General features: G+C 52.4%; 1 protein-coding gene across 4 annotated transcripts in view; it reads left to right on the top strand.

The window, feature by feature from the left end:
- The first annotated feature begins 297 nt into the window (after positions 1-297).
- Positions 298-12,961, top strand: part of Itpk1 (inositol-tetrakisphosphate 1-kinase) — a 140,666-nt gene continuing 128,002 nt past the window's right edge. Inside the window, exon 1 of one of the 4 annotated variants that reach the window (XM_031355378.1) lies at positions 298-543. In XM_031355378.1, the coding sequence (XP_031211238.1) occupies positions 449-543 (95 nt within the window). In that variant the 5' untranslated portion in view covers positions 298-448. The other 3 variants (XM_031355388.1, XM_031355383.1, XM_031355385.1) reach the window with 3 other exon arrangements.

Raw genomic sequence — 12,961 nt, 5'->3', positions numbered from 1 at the left:
GGAGGTGTCCCCGTGCGTTCGAGAGGCACGCGCGGGCGAACCCGCGCCGCGGGACGGCGTACTCCTGCTCGGGCTCGAGGCACGGGTGCGGTCACGGGCGGCGGGCCCGGAATCCCTAGAGTCCCGGAGCGGCGTGCCATGCTGCGGGGCGCACGTCCCTGCGCGGGCGAGCCCCGCGGGGCGGAGGGGGCGGGGCGGCGGCGGTGCTCGCCCACCCGCGGGGCCCAGCCAGTGGCGCGGCGCGCTGAGCCTCCGCCCCCGGCCGCCGCCCCGCCCCGGCCCGCCCCGCCCGCCGCCCCGCCCGGTAGGACCGCGCGCTGAAGCCCGCTCCGCGTCCCCGCCGCCGGAGGAGGTGCCCGCACGCTCGCGGCGCGCGCCGGCCCCACACGCTCGGCCTGTGGGCGATTTCCTCCGGACCCAGGCTCCCGGGGGGCCGAGGAGGAAGAAGATGCAGACCTTCCTGAAAGGGAAGAGAGTTGGCTACTGGCTGAGCGAGAAGAAAGTCAAGAAGCTCAATTTCCAGGCCTTCGCGGAGCTGTGCAGGTGAGGAGGGACGCGGCTTGGGAACCCCCCGCGGCCCGAGCCTAGCTCCCCTCGGCGGGCGCGGGGGGCGGGCGACCGGCGACCCGGGAAGGAGCGGCGCGCGCCGAGGCTGCTTCTGAGCAGCAAGGTGGCCGCAGGGGGCCGCGGGCTGTGTCCGAGGGGAGCGTGGCCACTGTAGGCGTTGGGCTCGGACCGCTGCTCTCAGGTGCACCAGGGTCGTGCCGGGAGGTCCCTGGTCTTCCGGGGTGGTGAGACCCGGGAAATCGGGGAGTCCACGCCAGCAGTCAGGAGCTTGAGGGTACTTTTGGACCGGTGTGTTTTTCTTCCTTCCTCTCCTTCCCCTTAGTAGAGAGCAGCGTACCCGCGTTTGTGTGGAGCCTACTATGTGCCTCGCGTGTGCACAGCTCCTGAAGCTGTCATTGCACATCAGCCGGCTTAAGCCCGGTCGAAATGAGTAGCGATACTTGGCTTGTCTGTGGTGATTTGCTGTCTCATTAGAGCCTCGCAGCAGCCTGGCAAATTAGCCAGGGTGGTGATTCTGGGCCACGTGTCTGAGAAGAGGGACACCTATCAGCAGAGAGGTGGGGTACCTGCCTGTAGTCCCAGGGCCAAGGAGTGGCAGGGCATAGAAAGTGATGGGTGGACCCATGTAGGGTAGAATTGTTTTCTGCCATTCCGGCTGAGCACCTGGTTGCTCCCCGCGCTGGTGCTTCAGTGGCAGAGACCGAGCGAGGGCTTTGATGGATCTTGCTCTTAATACGTTACAGAAGTGCTGGGTTCCTTGACTCAGGTGTGCTTCTCCGCAGAGCTGTTGGTCACAGCTTCTCAATGAAAGCCTAAGAGAACCCAGCCCCCCAAAGCCTTTTGCAAACTCGGGGCGGAAACCTTTTGTTAAATAGTCTTTTCACTTGGTAGATTTGACTTCTGAGGATGGATTTCACTTGTACTGCCACCCCTGGTGTGTGCCCCGAATTTTGGAGAACTGAACAGTTGGGTTTCCTTTATCCCTTGGTGCACAGGGGTTAGTTAGCAGTCTGAGCTGGCACGTAGAGGCCGCCCTGGAAGCACTGCCTTGCCCCTCATGCCTGTCCAAGAGCCTGCTGCTTCTTTGCCCCAGGCGAGCTTTCCAGGCCCTCTTTGGCCACAACTGGATGGGATAATGCCTATTTATAAGGGGGCCCTGGTTCTGCACCCCTTATAGTTCCCTTGTGGGTTTGGCTGAGTCTCCCAGACAGGCCTCTTAGGAGAAAGCAGGCTTTTCACGGTCGGCAGGGCGTTCAGTGCAGCCCAGAAATCACAAGGAAATCAAGAGGAACTCGAAGCCAGAGCTTTGGAAAAGCCCAGGGCTTATGGAACATTTTTTTAAAAAAAGGACAGTTGGATGCTGGCACCATAAATAAACACACTGTGAAAAGGTTGCCCTAGACAGCAGAAAAATTTGGAGAAGCCCCTCTGTCGTGTTCTGGAAGTCCAGTTCTGACTCGAGGGGACCAGAGCTCCCCCTGCTGTCAAATAATTCTTGGGAAACCCCAGTTCATCCCTTGCATCCTTTTTATTGATGGCACTATGGGTTTGTGCTATCACCCTTTATCTATACCCGAGGCTTGGCCTTGGCCTGGTGTGTTTTATTCTGTAATTAGCAGGCTGTAGCAAAAGAGCCCTAGCAGAGATTTAAGGTTGAGGACTCACTGCCAGACCTGCGGGTTGGCTTGCCTTTCTTGTGGGCCCTCCCTCCTTTAAAGAGGTGGGGGGGGGGAGGGTCTCAGGCACCCCGGGGTGTCAGCCCATCCAGGGGAAATCTTTATTGAGCATTCATTTCTCAGGAAGGGTGGTTGAATTCGAGGTCTACTTGCCTTCCTCTGCCCAAGTATTGGCTTAAGAGAGATGGCAGAAACTCTCCGGGCCGTTCCAGCGGCTCAGGAATCCTAATGCACGTTTTTATTAGTATAGCTTTCAATGCTTTGTAGCTTGAAGCTTAAGAAGGAAAAGAAAACACCAGAAAGAGTTTTTCTGTTGCTTCTTTACTTTCAGGACAGAGCCCCCTGGTGGCCGCATTATTAACTAAACAACTGTTGAGATAGTAGTCCCCTCCCCCAACCCCCTCTACTGTGTGTTGTTTATTGTGAATGCTGGAGTGATCTAAGTGGCTCCGGAGACCCTGTGAATGGGCATCGTCCTGTTCTTGACATTCAGAAGCCGAGGGTGCAGCGTTTGTGTATTGATGGATGGTGAGCTGTCTGTGAATTTCCTGACAGAGGGGGCCAGGGATGTTGGGAAATGACTTGAACTGTGCTCCAAATGTGAGGACTGCTCAACTGCACTGGAATGAGTGGTTTAGCTGATGGTCGGGCCTTGTAAAAATCCTTTCGCAGGAGCTCATCTCATTTAGTCCGTGGTTTACAGACCGGGAGGTGGGGGTGGGGGTGGGGGTGGGGTTGCTGGTGCCAGAGCGGGCATGGTCCATATGTCTCCTTCCATTAAGAGCTCACAGTCCATCCCTGAGACCTTGAGACTTGCTCAGAGAACAGAGCCTCTCTTTTCAGTCACTCTTACCCTTGTTAAAGTCCAGCTGCTGCTAATTGTCTCTAGGGACGCTCTCCTTTTCGAAGTCTAGCCGTACCCTCTGCAGTGTAACAGGTTCTGTTTTTCCTGAGGGGAATGCGACAAGTCCCTTCCATAGATAGTTGGAGCCAATTCCTGGTAGGTGCCGTACCTATCATGGGCAGATACAAAAGCCAACCTTTTAAATATGTGCCCTGATAGCATGGGGCCTCTGACTGGCCAACCGATGGGCTTTGAACCAACCTGTTTCAAGTGGCCTTGTTTATTCCCACCCCCCCTTGGTGTCTCCTCCCAAGTATAGGAATATGTTCTGGTTAAGTTCGTTTACCCTTCGAACCTGCCTCTCTCTCCCTAGCTAGAAGTGACTTGGATGCTCCTTCATTCCTCCTTTCTGTGGCTTTTCTAAGATGGCAGTCAGGGTTCCCAGGGGAAGTAGAGAAAAGGGTGGGCCTTGGGGAGTGTTCAGCTGAGGGTAGCGGCTGGCCTGGGTTTCCTTCTTTGCTGGTTAAGCCTCCCCTTCCATCTCCTCTCCTCCCCCTCTTTGCTTCTAGGAGACCTGAGTTGTAGGTGGAAGATCCTTTGCTGTAAGGTGATGGTGAACCTTGCCTGTCTTCTGTAGTTTTTGTTTACTTTGAGATGTTGTCTCTCTCTAGCCCATTCTGGCCTCAAATACCTGAGGACCTTCCTGCCTCAGCCCCCTGAGTGATAGAATTAAATGTAAGCCACCACACCCAGCTTTCCACTGTAGATTTTAATATGTCTTATCTCATGCAAGCTCTCTAACAGAAATGGGGAAACCGAGGCTTGTGATCCGTGAGGCACTGTGTGCACTGGTTGGAAGGCTCATGTGAGCTCAGCTGGAGTGTTTACTGGAGAAAGCTGCCTCCGTGTTTGTTCAGTGTCCTTCTTGTCAGGCTAAGATGAACTTTGGAGACTCCTACAGCATATCTGGGAGGTTCTCATCCTTGAGAAAACTGGAGGCCATCTGGTCTACCTCAGCTTTCAGGAAATGGGCTCATGGGGACATCTCAGGCCAAGTTGTGTCCTAGCCCACCAGGGCCTCTGTTTATACAGGTCTCAGAAGGGACCCAGGACTTTGTTGATACGTACGTGTACCAAGCACTTTCTGGAGTTCAGGACAGGTATTAGGCAGTAGATTGAAGTACAATGCAGTTTTGGTGTATGGTGCTTGGAATTTGGTGTCTGCAATAACCTGGTTTTGGAGAATGCTTCTGGGCCTGTCTCTTCCCCTAGGGTTGTACATTCCCACCCCTCCCACCCACCAACCCCCATGATTTGAGACAGTCTCACTATGTAGCCTAGGCTGGCCTTGAACTTTTGTTCCTTCTGCCTTGGCCTCCTCTCTAGAGTTGGGTTCTAAGTGTGCCTGGCAGTCTTCTTCGTTTGTGTTTATGCTAGAGAATTGAACCTGTGCATGATAGGCAAGTACCGCTAAGCTACACCCCCAACCCTATTTTATCCTTTAACACAAAGCCATCTGGAGGTTGCTTTCTGCTGAAATAGCTTAGTATTCCAGGCTGAAATTCTAGGAGATTCTGCAGAGGGAGAAAAGAGGAGCGTTTCCAGGGTTGAATGATGCTGGTGTGTAGCCCAGCATTTTTCTGTCTATTTCAGAAGCTGGCTTTGCCATAATCTCAGAGCTGTGATGAAGAGAGGCATCGTGACGTGAGTCAGGTTCGCTTTATAGCAATACATGAAAAATGTAACCCATGGGGCTGGTGAGATGGCTCAGTGGGTAGGAGCACTGACTACAATTCTGAAGGTCCTGAGTTCAAATTCCAGCAACCACATGGTGGCTCACAACCACCCTTAATGAGATCTGATGCCCTCTTCTGGTGTGTTTAAAGACAGCTACAGTGTATTTATATATAATAGTAAATAAATCTTTAAAAAAAGAAAAAAGAAAAATGTAACCCAGCCTTGCAAATAAACCTCTTTCTCCAGCTCGTGGGTGTGGACTGGACCTGCCGTGGGGGTAGACATCGAGTCTTTGATTTAAAAAAGCTGCCTCGGTTTCCGGGGCTTGGTTCACGACTGACCCTCCATGTGATGTGCATTTGGCTTTGTAGATTTAGCGACCCAGGACTAAGTTTTAGTTGTTCTGCAGGTGTGGCCTGTGATACACGTCCTAACTGACCCTCTTGCTAGGAGGTGGAATTGGTGGAACTGAACCTCAGGTCATTGGATTGGGCTGAAGAGGCGGCCCACCTGGTGGCTGTTGTCCTTTACCACCTGCATCTGGCTCTTATAACCCTTGCCTTTGGCAGACTGCTGCAGCCTCCTAGCTGGAGAATCTGAAGGAATTATGAATGCAAGGAGGTAGTCCTGGTTTTGGTTTTGGTTTTTTGTTTTTAGTTTGGTCATTCTGAAGAATTCATTCATTCTGTGCTTTATGAAAATGCCATCTTCATTAATAATCCCGTTACTATTATTAGCTAACATTTCTGATTTTTCCCCTTTTTAAATATTTAGGGCTTGAAATGAAGCTCAGTCGGTAGAATGCTTACCTAGCATGCATGAACACGGGAGTGAAGGGGGGGTTTGATCTTCTGCATCGCATAAAACTGGGTGTGGTGGTACACGCTCCCGCAATCGAAGCAGTATCAAGGTGGAGGCAGGATGATCAGAGGTTCAAGGTTTGCTACACAGAGTGTTCAAAGCCATCCTGGGATATGTAGCCCCGTCTGACCTAGAATTTACTTTGTAATTCAGGCTGACCTCTAACTTACAGAGACCTGTCAATCTCTGCTTCTAAGTGCTGAGATCTAAGGTGTGCACCACCAAGTCCTCCTCCCCACACCCATCTCAAAATACAGGCACATGCTGCAAAATCCAGAGGGCCCAAAGCTCATGATGAAAAGCCAGCTTGTCCCTTCTTGGCCTGAGTTCAGCTGCTCAGGGGGCTCAGCAGGCTGTCTCCATAGGTGTTGATGTGACTGAAGGGAAGCTTGCAGCCAGCCTCTAGTAGTACATGATGCATGGGGTTGTATGTCTTGGAGAAATTCCACATTGCTGCTTCCTTTGGGGCTTCTGTATCGTTTTGTGTGTGTGTGTCTACGCATATGCTGTGTTGTTCAGCTCTTGACAGGACGGAGCCTTCTCCTACTCCTGAGGTTACCTTCTGCTGCTCTAGACAGTTTGACAGTGGGTGCCCCATCCCTTGCCTGGATGTGTGTCGACAGGTGTTGGGTCAGAGGTCACAGACATTCTACTTTTTCTTGGCAGTTCTGAAACAGTTTTACTGTTTCAGTTTCAGAGGGTGACAGGGTGGGAGGAGATACAATTCACATGTTCAGCTCACAGTGGTGGGCCAGATGCAGGGGTGAGAAGGAATGCCTTGGTTTGCATTTCTTTTCACCATAGTAAGATTGAGGGGTTCTGCTGGGCAGTGGTGACGCACACCTTTAATCCCAGCACTTGGGAGGCAGAGGCAGGCGGACTTCTGAGTTTGAGGCCAGCCTGGTCTACAGAGTGAGTTCCAGGACAGCCAGAACTATACAGAGAAACCCTGTCTTGAAAAAAACAAACAAACGGGCTGGTGAGATGGCTCAGTGGGTAAGAGCACTGACTGCTCTTCCGAAGGTCCTGAGTTCAAATCCCAGCAACCACATGGTGGCTCACAACCACCCATAATGAGATCTGATGCCCTCTTCTGGTGTGTCTGAAGACAGCTACAGTGTACTTAATTATAATAATAAATAAACCTTTTTTAAAAAAAGAACATTGTTAAAAAAAAAAAAAGAAAAAACAAACAAGCAAACAAAAGATTGAGGGGTTCTGCAGGTACCAGACATAGCTGGGCTCATGACCCTGTCTCCCGTTCCTAATCACCAGGTCTCCCAAGCTCCCCTAGTTGTTCCTCTCAGTGACTTAGCAGGTTTTGGGCATTCAGTGGCAACTTGGTGATGTGGTCCCTGACTGGTAGGATATAAGGAGGACCCTGGGTAAAGTAGCTTCTGAAAGAATGCTTAGGCACATCCTTTTAAAAAGTAACACTGGACTGAGAAAGCAGGCCCTTCCTCAGAAGAGCTGTGTTTTGAAGGTCTTCCCTTCCGCTTGAACTGGCTTTGCCCCAGCCTTCTCCCTCCCGGGCTTTGGGAGGGCCAGCTTTGGGGAAGGTGTTGGAGAAAGAAACCAAGACCTCCCAGGTGAAGAGGTTGGCACGAGGTCACACAGTAGGTCCTGCTCTAAGGCCTGAGCCCCCTCCTAACAGCTGGAACTAAAGTCTCCCAGCGAACAGGCCCTTTCTGGAGCTGTGAGTGAGGGCATGATTGTATTGGAGCAGGTCTGGCCATTCCCATTGGGCTATTTGAATCTGTCTGGGGCTTTGTCTTGCCTGCTCTGAGCCTTCTCAGAAAGCAGCCTTTGTGGCCTGCATCTCCCCAGCAGGGCCTCACAGGCTGGGGTCTGGGCCCCTTATGGTGCCAAGCTGCAGCCTGTGATGTCCCCCCTCCCCCACCCCACAGTACCCTCCCACCACCTGTTTTTAAGGTTCACTAGGGTGGATCTGTCTCCAGATATGTGAGGATTTGAGAATCACTCCCAGGAGGGAACCCCCACAAGGCTCCTGCTTCAGCACCTCCCCCTCCAAGCCTGTGCATGCTGGGTGCCCCACCCTGTAAACTGCTCAGAGTGTCCCAGGGCACACCTAATTGGACTCTGCTAAGTCACCAGTTGTCCCTGGAGGGTGAATCAGGATACATAGGCCAAAGGCCTTCCCCCAAGAGCTTCTGAGAGATGCCTTTCCTCTTTCATTCCATCTGTTCTTCTGTGATGTTCTGAGGCCCCACCCCCAACACACACACACACACACACACACACACACACACACACACAGAGCTAGGCTTGTCTTTCCTTTGACTATTCTGCCTGCTCTGAGCATACTATCTGTCTCTTTAAAAAGTGGGCTCCTTGACAGGAGAGCTTTGGAGTGCCGATACCTACAACAAGCAACGAACACTGCACTCAGGAGGCATGTGATGGGGTCAAAGAGCTGCCTGGTGCTTTCAGAAGCCTCTGTTGGTCTCTGGCTCAGCCAAAGCTCCTTGTGACCCTGAAGTCCTCGGGGTTAGGAGAGAAGCACCTGAGGTGAAAGGGGGATAGGTCCTGGGTTAGCCTCATTCATTGGCTCAGCATCTGCCCAGTGCCCCTGTGCTGGGTTCTGCTCTTTTTCTGCTAGTGCCTGTGAAAGATGAGCCAGCATGTCTGCACATCTCACACACTGCAAGCTGCAAGGAGCCTGGACGCTCGCAAACTGGAGAGAATTGTGCTGGGGTAGCTGAGGCCACTCAGCGCTCTGGACAGAGAAGGTCTCTCTCCGGAGGTGGTATTTATTTACTGAGAGGGCTGAGCACTCCCTGGAGATGCTGAAGGACCCATGGAGCGGGCAGTGTCCTGCCTAGGAGTGCAAAGCCTCAGTCACAGCCCTGAGTTCCACTTGACTAAAGGTAGCCATCCCGGAAGGGGCAGGCAGCTTTCGGTATAATTGCAGGTGGGTGTCCATATCCAGAGCCTGTTCCTTGAAGAGTGGTGGAGGCCATGTGGGTGGCCATGTGACCTTCCTACCATCCAAAGGAGCTGCCACCATGCTCTGCAGGCGAGGACAGGAGGAGGCATGCTCCCCTCTGGCCTGGCTCGGTTTTGCCTTTGTGTTCAGGAATTCAGGAACTGTGGGCCTAGGGCAGGTGACAGGAGTGGGCTCCAGGCCAGCTGTCCTTGCCTGGAGCCTGGGGTTGGTGGAAACCCCAAACGATGCTTGTGCTTTTTTTGGGTAGTCATCAGTTTCCTACTGACCTGTGCGTGTCAGCTTGCCCAACGAAATACCTGGGCTCTTGGCCAGACACACATCTGTCTTCATCTTCATCCAGCCACCTCAGAAGGTGAAGCTTCTCCAGGAAAGCAGGCCTGGATCTGTGGAATGTGCAGGCGATTCGTCTGAAAGATGCAAACTGCAGTGGTGGTGCACGTCTTTAATCCCAGCACTTGGGAGACAGAGGCAGGCGGATTTCTGAGTTTGAGGCCAGCCTGGTCTACAGAGTGAGTTCCAGGACAGCCAGGGCTACACAGAGAAACTCTGTCTCTCACATGTAGGTAGCACTCGGTTAAGTAGGCTAAACCAAGACTGGGCAGGTTCCTGCTTCTTGGGTGGGGCCTTTTCAGATAGGCATGTGGGATGCAAAGATTCCCAGGCAGGTGGTCTGTGCACACAGCCTTTGGCTGTGAGATCTTGATGCATAGGTCTCTATCCCTGTTGCTCACACTAGGTTTGCAACGATCTAGAGGTCGTCTGATGCCTTGTTGGAGCCCAGCCCATGGGAGAAAGGGAAGGCAGGGCCACCAGGCTGGTTGCCACTTTTTGGAAAAATCTGTTTTCCACACCTTTTAAGATTTCTTGCCTCTGCTGCTGGTTTGCCTTGGAGTGTACTGGTGAGGCTGGAAGGGGACATTTTTGGGGCCTGGCCTGGCACATGCAGTACCAGATATCAGGGGAGGCTCAAGGTTTGAGGGGGAGATGAAGACACAGCCCCAAGATGTTTTCTTCTGTAGCTTCTGGACTTTTCACCAGCGGACTGTGGTGTTCACAGTGCTCCCAGACCCAGGCTGGCATGGCTGGCATGGCTGGGACGGCTGGCATGGCTGGCATGGCTGGCTTGTGCAGGTGGCTGCCAAGCCTCTTAAGGTCTGTGTTTTACCTCCTCTCTCCTCCCTTGTATGTGAGTAGCTCACAGTGGATCTCAGAGGCTGCTGGGAACCTGCACAGACCTGGAATGATTGTAGATGGGTAAACCCACTCTCCCAGGCGGGCGGTGCATCCATGCTTGCCAGATGAGAGCATTTAGAGATTCAGAGAGAGTCGGGATTCCCCCTTGGGGGCTGGTTGACTCTTGAAAAAACCACAATGCTTCCACCCGGCCGGGTCACCTTGTCTTAAATGTAATATCCGTCCTCCATACCCAGTTTGGGAAGAAAACCAAGGGGTTGTAAACTGAGCATCCTCAGTGTGCATTTGATGTCCCACAGAGTGGTAGGCGGTGGAGATGGCACTGTGCTCAGAGCTCAAGACTTGGCCAGCTGGCTCTGATGACTGTGCCTTTGCGCCTGCCTGGGGGTGGTGGTGGCAGGGAACAGCAAGTGCAGCAGGTGCTCGGTGAAGGGAAGATAGTGTCCTCTGGTAAGACTAAACAGGAGGCCAGCAGACAGGTAGCCTTCTCTTGAAGGTTTGGTGGTGGTGGGGTGATTGCTTTCTACTGTTTTCTAGAAGTGCTGAGGGTGGGGGTCAGAGGTCAGAGGCCAGAGGCCTCTTGCCTAGTAGTTCCACTTTCGTTTCTCTCTTTCTTGTTTCTACTGAGCCACCAGGCCTGGGCTCCTGAGGTGAGGGAACTTGGGGACAAATAAAATGGGTCGTTTGTTCTAGTGAGGTTCCCAGGCCACTCCCTCCCTCTGGGTGGGCCCAGTGTCTTTCTTTTAAAAACATCCATTCACTCCTCATAGGATAGGTATCCATGGCTGCCTGCTGCATGCCAGCCACCCCTGGGGTTAGCCAGAACAGCCTGAGTGAGTCCTTTTAGGGCCATTGTTTGGCCACAGTGTACCAAGCTGGGGGGCCTCCTAGGACCCTTGGGATCAGGTCTTCTTTACATGGGCTGGATGAAATGTCTTCCTTGTCCTATACTACCTTTCAGAATGTAAAGGAGGCTCTGAAGGATGGAGCAGTTATAGAGCTGGCAGGGGTGGGGTAGGGACTCAGATGTGAGCCTGACCCAACTGACAGTACACTTTAAAGATTTTTTTTCTTTTTCTTTTTCTTTTTTTTTTTTTGAGACAGGGTTTCTCTGTGTAGTCCTGGCTGTCCTAGAACTCACTCTGTAGACCAGGCTGGCCTCCAACTCAGAAATCCGCCTGCCTCTGCCTCCCAAGTGCTGGGATTAAAGGCGTGTGCCACCACTGCCGGGCCCTGGTATCCATTATGGGATCTCCTAGGCCTGTTGCCCCCAAGCAAGCCTGCCTAGTGGTTTGGTGTGGAAACAGAAGTTGTTCTTCATGTACCCTGTTCCTCATCTTAACCAAATTCAGCCACATGTAGCCTGTGTTCAAGGAGGTTTGGGTAGCCTGTGCCTTTAATGCCTTGTGGAAGGCTGAAACTGTGGGGGTAGAGAGGCCCACAGTAGGGATCTTCTGGCATTTGAAAATCTGAAGGTGCCTCAGCTGGTGGCATGTGGTTCCTTCACAGGGTGGTAGAGCCATCATGGGCTGCCTGTAGAGTGCACAGGGTCAGGAGATCATTCTTTGAAAGCCATGGAAGGCCGGGCAGTGGTGGTTCATGCCTTTAATCCCAGCACTTGGGAGGCAGAGGCAGGCGGATTTCTGAGTTTGAGGCCAGCCTGGTCTACAGAGTGAGTTCCAGGACAGCCAGGGATATACAGAGAAACCTTGTCTTGAAAAAAAAAACCAACCAACTAAACAAACAAACAAACAAGCCTTGGGAGCTGAGTCTCCTGGATCACACACACAGCAGAGCTTTGGTTTGCTTACAGCCATGCAGCTGGATGTTTGCAATGCCATCCATTGTTTTCAGTCTGTCTGTAGAAAGTGAGGCTCCGAAAGATCCCTTTCTGGAGTTTCACGATGTGGAATTTGAGTGTCAGGATTGGTGACTCTGTAGCCCACATCCTTGGCCTATGCATTGCTTGCCAATGGTGACAGGCACTAATTCACTAAGAGCCACTCTGGTCAGATGCTGGATCTGCCAAGGAGCCCTACCAACAGAATAGCTGCTTTCCTGTGGTGCTGGTGGCTGCCCTTTTTGTAAAACACTGTCTAAACTCTGGCTCTGGGTGGATCTTAGTGTCTTTAGTAATCATGCCCTGAGCTCTTGAGCATAAGGCCATGGGATCCACTCTCTGTACAGATGCTAATCGTGTTCCTTCTGGGACATTATCCACTGAAACTAGATCCTTAGAAGGTTTGGGAAACTGTTTACAAAGATCTCCCAAATTTGGCAGTCTCTTGGGAATATTTCTTTCCAGGGCAGTTTCTGGGTCTCAGAAGGTTGGCCAAGGGATAGCTTTCTGACTGTGTGACTTTGGGACACAGACTTAGCCTCTCTGTGATGGAGTGAGTGAGGGCATCTTAGTGGCCTGCTCTTCCAGGCCTGGCCAGAGGGAACCCTTAACTCTTTGTTTTGTTTTTTTGAGACAGGATTTCTCTGTGTAGCCTTGGCTGTTCTGGAACCCACTCTGTAGATGAGACTGGCCTCAAATTCACAGAGATCCTCCTGCCTCTGCCTCCTGAGTGCTGGGATTCAAGGCGTGTGCTCCTGTTGCCCTGCATGAACCGTTTCTCTTGAGTTGGCCTAAGAAGGTTGCTGTTTTCCGGGGGCCTTAGCTTTAGCATCACTGGGAGGAAAGAAAGATTGAACCAGTCGGGAGTGCAGCTTCAGAGCAGGGGACAATGGGGACCTCTTCCCTAGGTGGCCGATGGACTATGTTTCTGTCTTCTTGGGTCCTTTATTTTCTCCCTGGTTGCTTTTGGTACCTGTGCATCCGAGGTATTCGGCACCCATAGGCTTCCCTCCTTTGTCTTGCAGGCCAGAGGCTAGCCCCAAAAGGAGCCGCCCTCAGCCACCGGAGTCACACCGTGTTCTGCAGGGTGAAGTATGGGGGTACATGGAACACTGGTTGTCTTAGTCAGGGTTTCTATTCCTGCACAAACATCATGACCAAGAAGCAGGTTGGGGAGGAAAGGGTTTATTGAGCTTACTTCCATATTGCTCTTCATCACCAGAGGAAGTCAGGACTGGAACTCAAGCAGGTCAGGAAGCAGGAGCTGATGCAGA

The sequence above is a fragment of the Mastomys coucha genome, unplaced genomic scaffold (genome assembly GCF_008632895.1).
Source record: "Mastomys coucha isolate ucsf_1 unplaced genomic scaffold, UCSF_Mcou_1 pScaffold6, whole genome shotgun sequence".
NCBI classification, from domain to species: Eukaryota; Metazoa; Chordata; class Mammalia; order Rodentia; family Muridae; genus Mastomys; species Mastomys coucha.
Note: the sequence above shows the minus strand (reverse complement) of the source record. Positions and strands in the feature narration are given on the sequence as shown.